Source organism: Pan troglodytes, chromosome 16, assembly GCF_028858775.2.
Source record: "Pan troglodytes isolate AG18354 chromosome 16, NHGRI_mPanTro3-v2.0_pri, whole genome shotgun sequence".
NCBI lineage: Eukaryota > Metazoa > Chordata > Mammalia > Primates > Hominidae > Pan > Pan troglodytes.
Window position 1 is genome coordinate 42,058,330 of NC_072414.2, and position 15,721 is coordinate 42,074,050.

The 15,721-nt window shown below is 38.7% G+C and overlaps 1 protein-coding gene across 12 annotated transcripts in view; it reads right to left on the reverse strand.

The window, feature by feature from the left end:
* ATP8B4 (ATPase phospholipid transporting 8B4 (putative)) overlaps nucleotides 1-15,721 on the reverse strand; it is a 333,420-nt gene that overhangs the window by 217,107 nt on the left and 100,592 nt on the right. For 11 of the 12 annotated variants that reach the window (XR_010151382.1, XM_063794138.1, XM_016928200.4 and 8 more), the window contains one exon: nucleotides 8,464-8,522. The exons of the other annotated variant lie outside the window; for it this stretch is intronic. Coding sequence is in view for 10 of the 11 variants with exons in the window: in XM_063794138.1 (XP_063650208.1) it covers nucleotides 8,464-8,522 (59 nt within the window). In the remaining variant the exon portion in view is untranslated. The remainder of the gene's footprint in view (nucleotides 1-8,463; nucleotides 8,523-15,721) is intronic. 12 annotated transcript variants of the gene reach the window in all.

Genomic DNA, 15,721 nt, shown 5'->3' on the forward strand with positions numbered 1-15,721 from the left:
ACTCCATTTATAGTTCCTTCTTCACAAGTAACTTACTCTTCTTTCTATGTAATCTTTTCATTTCTCAATCTTAAATTTATTCCATTACAGCCAAGCTATAATAGAGCAAAATTCTGCCATCAAAAATTGCTTATTTTAACTCTTGTAATTCCAATTACATATTGCTTGCATACTTTTCAGTTTTGTACCATTGCAGTGAAGAAAGTAAAAATAAAAATAAATAAATAAGCCAAATCTGTATTTTTTTTTAACTTAAAATTTACTTCTCAAAGCAGATGGAATGGGAACTAGTTTATGAGGATGCTGAAATTATCTCAAGCCTGGAACAGGTAAATAACAAACAAATACCTCAGAGAACTTACCTAGATTCTTTAATTACTTTAATATGCCATTTTAGAACATTTAGGAATAGAAATTCAGAGGCCAGAAAAAAAAAAAAGATTAAAACAGGCAAACTAAATTAGGGAAACAAGAAACCAGACGAATGCTTAGCCAAAGAATAACACTATTTAAACAAATCAGATGTCAAAAAGATAAAAAATATTTATGTTTTTATACTCTTGAATCCAGAAAGAAAATGAATTTGAGAGATATCCAAAAAATATATTTTCTCCTACAAGTAAATTATTTATAAAGAAAAAATTAAAACCTTTGCCATGTCAAACTTAGAATAACATACACAGATATTAACAGCACACAAAATAGAAGCCATTTTCAATGTTTGCTAAAAAGCCACTGTTACTATGGTGATGCCCCAATACAAAAAAGCAACAACTAACAACCAGAAACCCATAACAAATGCAAGTTACTGGTGCTTTCCATGACTAATTCCAACGTGTCACACTGCTTGTCATCATCTGTAGTCTTTAGTTGGTGCATCTGGTCATCAGCCCCATAGGTAAGGATCTGCATCATGTGGGCAGTACAGCTATGCTGCTCAAGAAGAATAGAGACCCAAATGTCCCATCAGTCCGGGGATGTGTTTCAACATGGTGACATCCCAAGAGTCTCCCAAAGAAAATATTTACGGAGTTTTACCTTTCCATGGATTTTAAACACATACTTAAAAAGCAAAAATATGTGAAAAGATTGATTTAAAAATGGTTGACCAAATTTCAGTCAGCCTGAAAGCTTTTATACTGTTTCTCTTCTCTTTATTGCAAGCTATTAATTGAATTAGCTCTACCCCACCCCCTCTTTCTTTTTTATACAGTTTGTGGGGTTTTTTTCTGCCCTCTGACTTTTAAACCTCAACTTTCTTAAAAAATTAAAACGGCTTTCTTCAGGTCCTCCAGTTACTTCCTTCTATTAAAGATGTTTTCCCTTAGTTCTTAACCTCACAGGCACCTACCATTAGACCAGTTCACCACTCCCTCTTTCCTGAGACGTTCCCTTCCTTAACACTTTCCTCCACTGTCCTCTCTTCGTTCACTTCAATCCTTGCTGTCCTCCGTTCCTTCTTAAGTTCTTTCCCTCCCACTCTCTAACAAACTGAGTTTCCACCCCATACCTCACATTTAGCAAGTTCCATCACTGCTTAACAAGCCCCACTTCTCTCCTAGCTCAAAGTTTCTCCTTCCAGCCGATATTCCTAAATCTACAGCTCCCACCACACCCAACTTACGTTCTGTGTTAACCTGGCCATTCCCGTTTGGGGATTTGGCCTATTTTATATGGAGGGCAAATAAAATCTCTTTTCACTTTGTGATTCCCCAGCTCCTGACAGCCAATTACCTCATGTTTAAACTCTCTTTTTAAATAGTCTGTTCTCACCTACCCAAACCATAATTCCTCATGACATACTGTCACTTCTCTTAGCCTGTAGTCTAAGGTCTGACTACAGGCTTTTGCTCCTGTCTCTCCTTGCTAACACTGGTGGTACAAATAAACAAGGCAGGAATCATTTCCCACTTCCTCTGGCAAAACTTCCTCAAACACTTTCGTGTACTTTGAGCTCTCCTTTCCCTAGCATTTACAGGCCACATCACAAAATTAGAATTTCACAGCACCTTTTCATTCTTACCTATTATTAGTTTCATTCTAGTGTGCTGGGCTTCTCTTCCTGAGTAGACTATATCTGCTCCTTGAAGGTAGAAAGCAGAATTTGTACCCCCTTTCTTAATAGCTCCAGTAGCACTCAACACACTGCTAGTCTAAGCAGGCAGGTCCTGTAGCATGCACTTTGGGGCCCACCTAAACATACTCTGCCTACACTAGCTTCTTCATGTATTGTTATCCCTTTGAGCTTTATATGCTTTTTGTACATTGCCGCAAATACAGTTTGGAAAATAAATGAGGAAAAGGCAACAAACGTACCTGTTGCTAGGTATAGAGCGGGTATGTAGTGAATATTAAATTCTGAAAATTATTTTTATTTCTATTAAAGAAAAGGGGACAATGAATGGTCTATGCACCCCACACACAGGAACATGAAATTTTCCTGTTAAGCCAGTCTTTTCTCAGAGAAACACAGATACATTATTATGATGTGGGCCTAAAGAGGCCCAGTGACCATCTCGGCTCACACACTGAGAATGATGGTGAACCATATTTTTCTACTCTACTCTCAACCACTTAGATTCTGAGTTAAGAGGAGAGAGAAGTTTGCTGACTGTGGAAACGTACAAAGTCCTATTTAAATGGGCGGGAGGGAAATAAAAGGAGTTCATGTTGCAGGGAGCCTTAGTGGTGTGACTGTAGCACTGACTGCTGGGGGTTGGAGGTACTCAACCACATTGTTGCACTGAATGAACACTTTGGAAAATCCAAATGGGCATTGTTTTACCAACCACAAAAAATCATGGGAGCAGCAAATAGATTTCATCCAATAACTAGGATATCAACAAGGCATTTGCAGATTCTAGGAATAAACTACAGCATTAGAATCATAATTTTTAGGTGGGACTCTTTCTTTCTAAGCATGTAAAACTACTGGTTAAATCTTCATCAATTTACATAAGCCTATGCACTTCCTAAATGGGATCAATAACTCCACTAAGGAAAAAAATCCTTTAAAAACTGCCTACCTACCTTTGTGCATTAAATATATTCAGATAAAATTTATTAAGTGTTTTGGCTTTACTGAAGCTTCTGAGTTTGAGGCAGGGTAAGTTTCTCATCACTCAAATAAGTTAATCTCCCTTCTCAAATTCTGTTAAAGTTCAAGAGAATTGAATGGGGATAGATCATGCCTGGGCCTATGTGACAGAGAGTGAGAGAAGAAGAACCAATGAGAACCAGTGCTTTCCATCATCATCTTTTTGAACTTTTAAACAAAATCAGAAAATAGCTATAATTAAGCTAACACTTTTTCTGATCTTTTAACATTAATACATTTTAATACAACTTCAACTGTTTTCACCACTTCTACCATTCACTCTGAAATCCTTTTAACAGGAATGAGTCTGGCTGTTTGGCTCACTCACAATTTTTCTTTTAACAATTATTAACATTAACATATTTTAAAACAACTGTTTTCTACTTCTATTATTCATTCCTATTACTAACCAAGAAAACATTGAACTCCCTTCTAATGAGAATAATTCTTCTAGCACTTGGCTCACTTTCCCTCCACTCTTCAATCTCATTTTGTCTTACACATTTTGGCAGTCTAAATCCCTCTTGTAATTTGACGTTTTTACCTTCCAGTTCTCACAATATCATGTCTAATTTACAAACTAATTTGACTTAGAATCATTAACCTTATCTTTTATGTTCTAAACCTTTATTTCTCAAAAGTGCTTTTGATCATTTTTAAACCTGTGCTATGTCCTATAATGTGATTTGCAGCTTTAGAGTTTGTTGATAAATGAAGGTTCTCGAGGTATTGAAGTATCTTCTGCCAGCCTTCCAGGAAAAAAGTTTGTCTGATCGGGCATAATGTTTCTGGAAATCACACAATTTATCAGAGCTATCTGTAAATTTTTCTCCTAAATTCTTACCTATAAAAGCCCAGGGTAATATTTAAGGCCACTCTTAGCCTCAGATTGTAAAATTGTGTATCTCCTTTATCTACTTTTGTCTTTAGAATATAAGAACTTTACCAGTGGTTATATGAGGAAAGGCAAAGTGATTAGGGTTTGTTTTGTTGTTGTTGTTTGGTTGGTTGATTGGTTTTTTGTTTTATTTGTATTTTGTTTGTTTTCCAAGAACGCTCAAAAGAGCCACATGACATCATGAAAAAAAATATAAGTTTTAGAATCTGGCCAGTCTGCACTAGAATTCCAGCTTTGTTACCTTTTAGTTGCATGACTTAGACAAGTTACTAAATGGAGCCCCATCTTCATCTCAGCAAGTTTTGTGGAAGACTGAAATATGTTCAAAGCACCTGGTACACAGTTGGGTTCAAGCTGTATGGATGTGAGCTATTATCTGTGTGACCCTGAGCAAGTCACTTAAGTGAGATCTCAATGGCTTAACATTTCCATATATTAAAAAAGATAATAAAAAAGTAAGAAATAAGACTATTTCGTGGACTAGTTATAAGATTAAATAAGTTTAATATAGTACAGTGCTTAGAACCATGCCTTTCATATGGTGAGCCCTACCTGTTTTAAGCTATCATTATCACTATCTTTATTAATTATTATTAGCACTCTCCCTGGGATATGTTGAAGTCTCTCCACATTCATTTCCATCTGGAGTGATATTCTTTAAAGCTGGGCAAGACTGAGCAAAAGACACCAGGATGCTGCCTTTCTTAAAAGGATATTCCATTTAGGGGTTAAAAAAAAAAAGCTTAAAATCAGATAGGCATAGGTTCAAATCCCAGCTCTACTTAGACTAGCTCATAGGGTTGTTGTATTTTACTCTACTTTACTCCTTACAATAACTGTATTAAATAGGTACTTTGATTATCCCCAACATATAGCAGAATAGACTGAGGCTAAGAGAGGCTCCACAGTTCACTGCATGGCCAGGCATCCTTTTGGGTGTTCCCAAACCAAGGCAACACCACCTAGGTGTAGCTGAGGGTCCCATGCTCCTTCTAAGAGCATGGCAGGTGCTCATTTTCTCTGAGCCAAAATGGAAGTCCTTTAATCTGGGATATCTGTGCCCCTCTCTGCTCTGTAGTTTTCTTTCTCCACTTTTGCTGTCATTCTTGGTTTTGCCAACCCATAGTGGAATTTGATTTTATCTTGGTTTTTTGTTTTGTGTTTTGTTTTGTTTTGTTTGTTTTTTGACATGGAGTCTCACTCTGTAACCCAGGCTGGAGTGCAGTGGCACAATCTTGGCTCACTGCAACCTCCGCCTTCCAGGTTCAAGCAATTCTTCTGCCTCAGCCTCTTGTGTAGCTGGACTATACACGCCCCGCACCACCACACCTGGCTAATTTTTGTATTTTTAGTATAGACAGGGTTTCACCATATTGGCCAGGCTGGTCTCAAACTCCTGACCTCGTGATCCACCCACCTCGGACTCCCAAAGTTCTGGGATTACAGGCGTGAATCACCATGCCCAGCCCATCTTGGTATGTTTTAACTCAGAGATGGAGCTATCTTGTTCAATCTGCTGTAGCCACAGGATATTCCTCTACTGCCTTGTGATTGTTAGGAAACCCAACAGAAGAGCCACAGCCACACATGTGCGTGCTTTTGTTCAATATCATGAAAACTCAAGAGAAAATCATGTCTATATCATTAGCATTTATGACTTTTAAAAGAAAGAAAGATCTGAAGCAATGGCAAATTGTTAACATCTATTCAATATGGGTGGTAGGCAAATGGTATGTTGTTATTCCCCGTGCTTCTCTGTGAGTCTGCAATATTCCATTAATTAAGCAAAAATAATTGTAAATTGAAAAGAGCGTATCACTTTACAAGGCACAAACGAAATAAGGCTTTCCTTATAGGGTTACTACTCACAGAAGGAAAATACTTGTTACATATTGGAAAACAAGTAAACCCAGCCAAGTACTTAAATGCATAATTACCCCATAGCAGATTAGTTATTGCTGGGTATTTTTCTCAAGGTCTTAAATATACATGTATCTAGCTCTCTGATTTGGGACTTGATGGTCAAGCCTTTCAGAGGTCATTCTCCACAGTCAAAGGACTGGCTATAGAATGGATGGAAAGGCATGGGGCCAAGTCTGGTGTTCACCAGGAGAGCTGAATGACCATATGTCAGGAGGCCATACAGAGTGACATTTGTCACCTTGGGGAATTATAGCCCCTCCCTCTCCCAGGCTAAGAAGCATGTTGATCAGCCTCCTGAGAGGGATTTCTTGTCTCAAGAGCAGACTTACTTTAACCAAGCTTACAAGACTGATGAATAAAATCAGAATGCCAGTATATTGTTCTACAATGAGAAATCTGTCATGGAGGTGGCATACTGAATTCCTACAGGGAAACCTACATTGAAAATCAAATTATAATCACAAGTTTGCATGACTAGCACAGTATGAAAAAAGAGAAATTTAAGCTACCTCTCCTAAATATTAATAAATATTAATATTAATTAATAATTGATTAATAATTAATCAAGCTATAATAGCCCAATGCATTCATCTCCATATATGGGAAAGATCTGCCAATAGGAACAACACACAAAAAACTCCACTGACCAAAATTATCTCTCCTCTAGTTGGTACCTAATGGACACTGCCAAAGTTTGCCCCTGGGACTCTCATATTTCTATGCTTTAATAGCCATCAAACCCCTCTTTGAATTGAGAATTTCTTTCATTAAATGTGCTGGTAAACTCAATCATACAACAGGTCTTATAGGCCACATATCACCTACAGAAACAACTCTACCACTTTTCTATCTTAGAGCTTATAAAAGATTCCAGGTAGCAACTTACACAGAGTCATAGAAGAATAAGATCTTTATGAAGGCCCATGATGTAATTCATGAAGTTGTTCACCACTGTAGCTTACAACAGTGCCAGTCACTTAGTAGACATTCCATAAATATTCCTTACATCAATGAAAAAAATCCTCACTTAAAATAAACTGTTCAGTACAAGCCTAAAGCCCACACATGTAATCATTCTGTAAATACAATCATTCAGGACCTGGGAACTTTATCTTTTTTTTTTTTTCCTTTTGAGACGGAGTCTCCCTCTGTCACCCAGGCTGGAGTGAGTGCAATGGTGCGATCTTGGCTCACTGCAACCTCCACCTCCTGGGTTCAAGCGATTCTCCTGCCTCAGCCTCCCGAGTAGCTGGGACTACAGGTGCCCACCATCATGCCTAACTTTTGCATTTTTAATAGAGACGGGGTTTCACCATATTGGCCAGGCTGGTCTCGAACCCCTGACCTTGTGATCTGCCCACCTTGGCCTCCCAAACTAGTGTTGGGACTACAGGCATGAGTCACTGCGCCCGGCCTCTCTCTCTCTCTCTCTCTATATATATATATATATACACACACACACACACACATTATACATATACGCATATATATATGTGTGTGTATATATATATATGTGTGTGTGTGTTTTTAACTTCTGGGACACGTGCAGAATGTGCAGGTTTGTTACATAGGTATACACGTGCCATGGTGGTTTGCTGCACCCATCAGCCCGTCATCTACATTAGGTATTTCTCCTAATGCTATCCCTCCCCTAGCTCCCTAGGCCCTGACAGGCTCTGCTGTGTGATGTTCCTCTCCCTGAGTCCATGTGTTCTCATTGTTCAACTCCCACTTAAGAGTGACGACATGCAGTGTTTGGTTTTCTGTTCCTGTGTTAGTTTGCTGAGAATGATGGTTTCCAACTTCATCCACGTCCTTGCAAAGGACATGAACTCATTCTTTTTTATGGGTGCATAGTATTCCATGGTGTATATGTGCCACATTTTCTTTATCCAGTCTATGCCCAAATCATGGGCATTTAGGTTGGTTCCAGGTCCTCGCTATTGAGAACAGTGTTGCAATAAACATACATGTGCATGTGTCTTTATAGTAAAATTATTTATAATCCTTTGGGTATATACCCAGTAATGGGATTGCTGGGTCAAATAGTATTTCTGGTTCTAGATCCCTGAGGAATTGCCACACTGTCTTCCAGAATGGTGGGAGTGGAACTTTATCTTACATATATTTTTCCACATTCAGCCTGAGTTGCTTAGAGAAAATCCCTCAAATGCCATTCATCAACCACTAGCTAACGTCACTACATCCATCACTAAGTGCTACCAAAAAGGTCCATTTTCATATTATTCCTATGGATTCTACTAACCAAATGGGTACCAAAATGAGCTAAACATCAATTCTTGAGAAAGAAGAGATTTTATCATCTTCCCATGACAATAAGCATACCAACTACTCTTAGTGGGAGAGAAATACGTTTGTAAACATTACTAAGATCTGTATTTATGGAAACATATGTCACCTTGCTGTCAAAATGGGCCAATGAAGAAAGTTTTTGGTGAAGTCATAAAGTTCTAGAAGACATGCATCCCACTGTCTTTAGGTAAGACCTATCCCAGTACGTATGTGTTATGTGTGTTTCACTCACCGCATACTGGAACTTTTCATTATATTCACGGTCATTGGCTTTCACTATCCGTTCCACTTCTAAAGAGAGAGAAATCAGGTATGAAATTAAATTGTAGGCCCACAGAAACAAATAACTCATTAAAACAACAAGACTTAGGTTGCTTTGTTGTTAAGGCTGCAAGAATTCTTTTCTTTCAAATTTGAAGGGTATTGGCTTTTTCCAGTGTACATTTTGGAACATGTGTTGTAAAGTCCCAAAATGGAAAGCTATAATGTTTCTCATTGTCCTCCTGATGCCAACCATAAAGCAAAACATTATGTGTCTCCAATTTCTATGTATCTTCAGCACCACAAAGACCCTTTCTCTTAACTTCAAGTGGTGCCTAAGAGAAGGAGCTGACAAAGTCAAATGCATCCTGGCAAGGAATGCTTTGTGGGGTTTGTTGCTACAAAGTCACAAAATATAACATAGCCAAAAAAAAACCATACAGAAGTGGCCAGTGAGGTCACTCACCTTATGGTCTTAGAACCAAAGGTGATATCTGTAAGCAGCCCAGGCATATTAAGAGGAATGACACATAATCAGGAGACTGAGAGCTGCCCTTAGCTGGAAGTGACCAAAGAATAAAATCTCTTCTGAAAGCAAATGCAAACACCAGTACAAATAATAATATAAAAAGGACAATAAACCTAAAGATTATGACAGTGCAGAATAAAAATTTGCAGAGGGCAAGATAAGACAGTGCCCCAGAAACACCGGCAGAACAAGTTTAGTAGTAAGGGTAGCAAGCTCTTGCTCCATGTTTACTGAAGAGATACTTCCAGAGTTGACCAAAGATTTAGGATGGAATGATGAAAGCTATGAGAAAAGAGTCAGCAAGGTAACCACCAGATGTCAATGCTGGATTCTCATGGCGAGTGACTTGACCTTCTCACCATTAAATTCCCTTAATCCCATAATTCTCCAACTGGGTAGGTGACAGGTGGTAAAAGGTGGAGGGATTGCAGTAAGAGTCTGAGTTTAGAGAAGGCACTTACAACCAGAGATAAAGGAGACTGGATGGTGGAAAGTAACTTGGAGACACGTGTTGGGGATGGAGGAGGGAAGAGCAAAAGAAAAGTGAAAAGAAGAGCTGGAAGCAGAAGGGAGATGAGGAAAATGAGGGAGATGAAGAGGGAGAGAAGGAAGGAAGGAATATATTTCAGCACCCACCCCTTGCATGCCAGGCACCATGAATTGTAAGAACAAATTTTTTCCAAAAGTGCAGGCAGAATCTCTCTGTAGCCCTGGTGGTTCAACTCCCAAGACTGAAGGTCACCTCTAAGGACTGCTCCTGACAAATGACACTCTGTCTTTGGTTACGACTGGGTTTCTACCATTTGTAGGGTGTTTTGTCTGTCCAGTAACCACCTGCATGGTTTCCCTCTTGCCTATCTAATAAAGCCAGGTCTCTGTGATGGTTCCTGTTTTCTAGTCCGGCTCAACTAACTGCTGATAAGAACAATATTGGACTGGTGTCAACAGTTGATGATACCTAAATGGGTTTGCTCCTAACCTATAACTTTGAAATCCAGAATCCACCAGGAAGCAACCTCTCAACCACCCACCCACCTGAAGGAAACACCTCAAACCCTGGCTAAAAAGCACCATCCTGTCTTTCTTGCTGATACCCCAACAAAGAATTAAAACATCAAATCCCAAAGTGGTACTTTGAAAGGTGAGGGAACCTAAATGCTTAAAAAGCTAGAAACTTATTTATATAACATCACCATAACCCAGAATTAGTAAAATTGCTGACAGGAAAGCAAAAAAATGTTACTGGGATGGTAGGAGCGAGGGCTCTTCCTGCATGGCAAAAGGTTAACCTGGACCACTGGTATGCTGCATGTAATTAATAGATTATAGCAGCAAAACAAAAATCAGATATATTAATTGTATATTAATTGGCTTTAGCTTGTTTCATATACATTCAGATGATGATCCTTCTAAAATTTCACATTTATATGAAGCACATCCAAGAGTAGAATTCTATAGTTCTGTACCTAATTTTACCCACTCCAAACACCAGAATCTTGACTCTGTGAGCCACACAGAAACCATCCTGGGCTGGGTGTGGTGGCTCACGCCTGTAATCCCAGCACTTTGGGAGGCTGAGGCAGGCGGATCACAAGGTCAAGGGATCGAGACCATCCTGGCCAACATGGTGAAACCCCATCTCTACTAAAAATACAAAAATTAGCTGGGCGTGGTGGCACATGCCTGTAGTCCCAGCTACTCAGGAGGCTGAGGCAGGAAAATCACTTGAACCTGGGAGGCGGAGGTTGCAGTGAGCCAAGATTACACCACTGCACCCCAGCCTGGCGACAGAGCAAGACTCCATCTCAAAAAAAAAAAAAAAAAAAAGAGAAAAAAGAAAAAAAAGAAACCATCCTGTCCAGCATCTCCATGTAACCACACTCCACAAGGATAGGGACTAGCCCATTCCCAAAGCAGCCAAGTAGTTTCGATGGTAGGTCAGTTTGGATCTTCTTTCAGGTATCCAAATTGCTCTCATCCCCCAAAACCTGATTAGAGCCAGGAAGCCCACTTTTGTTTCTAAATCCTTCTTAATAAGTCTTAATCGTTGTCTCTGTTACTTCTACTAATTATCATCTTTATGAACTAAGTCTTCCTGGATTAATTCTGGCAGAAAATTTAGCATCCCTTCATTAAGTTCTGTAAAATACTGGCTTTGGTTCTAAATTGCTACAGTTTTCTGTCTTTAACCTGACTATGCTACACCTGAATTATCTTTGCAGGAATTAACTTTCTTCTCTGTGCTACCAAAGTGTATGAGGGGATATAAAGACCTTTTGGCAATAAATCACATCCTGGAAAAAAAGGATGCTGAAAACAAATCCCCCATAACTATTCCCATTGAGAAAGGCTCAGAGGTTCAATGACCTAAAGCCTGATACTTCAGAGGCATCATGGGATCCTTCCATATGTAAGAGGAATGAAAGGAAACTAGTCACCAAGGGGTTGATGATTTACCAGTGTGAGCTCACACCTGCACAATTATCACTGAATTTGTCCAGTTCCAAAAAGGAGTAAGGCAATATATAAGGATGTATAAAATATAGTAAGCCAGCATGTTTAAAGTGGACTAAAACAGCTAAAAGAGCTTCTGGTTTAAGATGGCAAGTCGAGTCTGCCTTTTTCCTCCCTTCCTTCTCAGGTCCCTCTGAAATTACAGAAAACATTTTTTAAGACTGAAAACATAACAGTGCTGGAAAACAAGAGTAGTGGCTAGCAGAGGTTCATAAATTTTGAAGAAAGCCTAGAGAATAAAATAGAAAGCAGATGAGATCATTTTGACTGGGAGAAAAAAGATAGAAATAACTCTAGCCAAAAGAATTAGAGTGATCTTCCCAGTGAGCCCAGAGCAGCTCTAAATTCAGAGTCAGTAAATATGAAGATTGAGAGTATGTTATGGACAGGGTGACAGGCCCAGGTTATGCCTATTATCTTGTCAAAATAATTGATAGGTTCCCCTTTCATTCTCAAAAGTGTCTCCATTTGATGATAAATTATATTACCACCTTAGAGTAATTAAAAAAATAACTGAACAAGTTGGGATCTCCCACACCCCCTTCTTTGCCCACAAAGAGAGTAGGCAACACGTCAGGGAAGGAAACCAAGGGTGGGTATTCAGGCCTGAGAAGGAAGAGCTCTGCCCCTCTACAGCAGCTATAACCAACTTGGCCCCTAGTAAAGCCTGCCTGACTGGGGCCATTGTGGGATTTGCCAGACTGCCTGACTAACCCACAGAAAAGCCTCTGTCAGCAGGCTGCTCACTCCTGTTCAAAGGAGAGGCCTGGCAGAGAAAAAGACCCTTGCGATGGCACTAATCTATCTAGTCTTTTATTTATAAATACAAACCAGTAACAGCTGAGAAAAACCAAGAGCACAAAAAAGAGGGATCCAACAAGAAGAAATAATGCTGAATACAGGTAGAAAAAGGGGATTGGTTTCTCTTTTTAATTCTGATTAGTGCCTTGAATATATATACATAGATATATAGGTTTTTTAGAGATGCTTTTTTTTTTTGTGAGATTGTGCCACTGCATACCACTCTGTCACCCAGGCTGGTATGCAGTGGCACAGTTGTAGTTCACTGCAGTCTCGAACTCCTGGGTTCAAACAGTCCTCTCACCACAACCTCCTGAATAGCTGGGACTGCAAGCATGAGCCACCATACCCAGCACCTCGAAGATATTTAAGAAGACATGGCATCCATGAAACAAGAACAAGCTAATATAAACAAAGAAACCAGAGAACAAGAAAAAGTCCCTAGAAATTAAAAATATTTACTGGACACACTGGAGAGTAGAATGGACAAGATGGAAGAACAGATTGGATAAATCTCACAAAATATACATCAAAATGACAAACAGGAGGAAAATGTGAAAAAAAAAAAAACGTAGGATAAGGGAACATCGACAGTGGATAGGTGAAAACAATCAAGTAAATAGAAGAAAACTGCCCTGCTCCAGAGTAAGATGTAACTCTTCAAAGTGAAAGGGCCACCAAGTACCAATCAGGATGAATGAAAATGAACCCACAAACCTTCATAAAATTTTGAGCTCCAAGGACAAGGAGATAATCCCAAAAACTTCCAAAAGAAAAAAAAATGGTTAGCCTGAAACATAAGAATCAGACCAATATGACATTTCTCATCAGCAATAAGGATGCTAGAAGACATTGGAGTGATTATTTTCAGTTTTAAAGAAAAATATTTTGAAACTTAGAATTCTATACCCAGCCAAATAATCAAGTGTGAAGGGGAAATAAAGACATCTCTGCAAAAGTGTTTACAGACAACGACCATCTACAAAACAGCTACTCAAGAATGTACAACAGTAAGACCTACTATTTGACAGCAAACCAGGTGACTATAGTCAATAACTTAATTGTACACTTAAAAATAACTAAAAGTATAATTGGATTGTTTCTAATACAAAGGAAAATGTTTGAGGGGATGGATACCCCATTTTACATGACGTGATTATTATATACTCCATGTCTGTACCAAAATATCTAATGTATAACCCATAAATAGACATACCTACTATGTACTCACAAAAATTAAAATAAAAAATTTTACAAAAAAGAATGTACAACAGGAAAAATACTTGTTTAAATGTTTACAGTACAGTAGGGTGGAAGAAGATACAGAAGGAAGAATGATAATCAACCAGAGTCAAGAATGATAATAAAAATAGCTAATCCAATGACCCACACACCTGCCCACAAATGCCACAGAATAAGGGAATGCCTGTCTATTGCCATTTATTTTACAAAGTCTGTGAGGTAATAAAGTCAATTTATCAGTAAAAGTACAATTATTAGTAGTTCTGGTAGGTAATAATAAATGAATTTCTCAGGAAAAGTACAATTACTAGTAATTCTTGCCTCAGGCATTAATTTACCTTAGAAATCCTCATAAGGAAGTCATTGTTTGATATAAAGAACGTAAAATAAGGTTTTTGTAACAACCCTAAGGATATTATCTCAGGACACAATTCAGAGGGGTCTATGATGGGGTCTCTGTACTCATTCTCTGTTGATCTGATTAAATCCAGGAATATATTTTGGGATATTTGAATGAATGCATAAGCTATGTGTTCGTTGACTAATCATTCTTATTTCTATCAACTTCACTGTAATAAATACTATGTGACCATGAACTTGAGATTGAACTTCCTGGAACATACCTGGAATGCTGCTACACTGTATTGCTGGCTGAGTACAAGACCCGAAAGAAGATCAAGTTGGTAATAGCATTTGCATCATTTTTTGACACCTGAGGAGCCTAACAGAAACATGTGCCTGGATAGGAAGGAAGCCATCCTTTGTCATTCTAGTGATCCAAGATAACAGCCATCAGCAGAGGCAGAAATCTCTTAGACATTTGTTTTGAATCTGCTCCAGAATATAGAAAAATGGATAAGTAAGCCTTCAAAGTGCTACTCCATATAGGATGACGATAATAACCTTAAATCCCCCAAAATCATAAAATCCAATATAATTTGATGCCTTCCTCAACCAAATAGGATAGCAATTAAGCACTCATTGGATGCTTGTCTTTGAGCCATGTACTTCCAGTTATATTCTCCAAGATAATTAAATGAGAATACCTCATTTATTTTAGGAAGTAAACATTTATAAATCAGTTAAATATTAGGGAACATTTATCAAAAAGAATAACCCAGTTTCAGAATAATTAATCTATAGCTCCCTACTTCCCTGCAAAAAAAGAATTATCTCATAGGGCTGATGGTTTGTTAAAGTCGCTCCTGGTTTATGATTAAAAACAAAACTATATCCACTTGTGCTTGTCTTTCCATTTGGAAAGGGAAGATACAGACAGAACATCTGAAAGTGTAATCAGATCACTAAGAAACAAGTTTAAAAGATGAGAGGGACGTAATACTATCTTGCTAGAATTTTTTTTTTTTTAATAAGTAGAGACAGGGTCTCACTATGTTGCTCAGGCTGGTCTCGAACTCCTGGCCTCAAACAATCCTCCCACCTTGGCCTCCCAAAGTGGTGGAATTACAGGCATGAACCACCATGTCTGGCCCCCTGCTAGAAATTTTTAAGTTCAATTAAGGTGTTGTTCCCCTGTTAGGAAGACTTTTAGGACCCATAAAAATGAGAGTTTAATGAAAGAGTCCTCATAGGCCGGGCGCAGTGGCTCAAGCCTGTAATCCCAGCACTTTGGGAGGCCGAGGCAGGCAGATCATGATGTCAGGAGATCGAGACCATCCTGGCTAACATGGTGAAACCCCATCTCTACGAAAAATACAAAAAATTAGCCAGGCGTGGTGGCGGGCACCTGTAGTCCCAGCTACTATGGAGGCTGAGGCAGGAGAATGGCGTGAACCCGGGAGGCGGAGCTTGCAGTGAGCCGAGATCACGCCACTGCACTCCAGCCTGGGGGACAGAGCGAGACTACGTCTCAAGAAAAAAAAAAAAAAAAAAGAGTCCTCATAAAAGAAAAAGACACTTGGACCTTGAGGCAACAAGAGCCAGTGATCCTTCTGCAAGTACCTATACAAGCACATTTTAACTCATACCTCTCCTTACTTATGGTTTCTCAGTAAAATAATGCCACTGTGTGTTATAATCATTTAATGAGGAAATATATGGAAAATACATTGTAAACAGAAAAATACCAGAAAAATCCTTTTTTAAAAAACTGAAAAATAGTAAATGGGCAAAAAAGGAAATC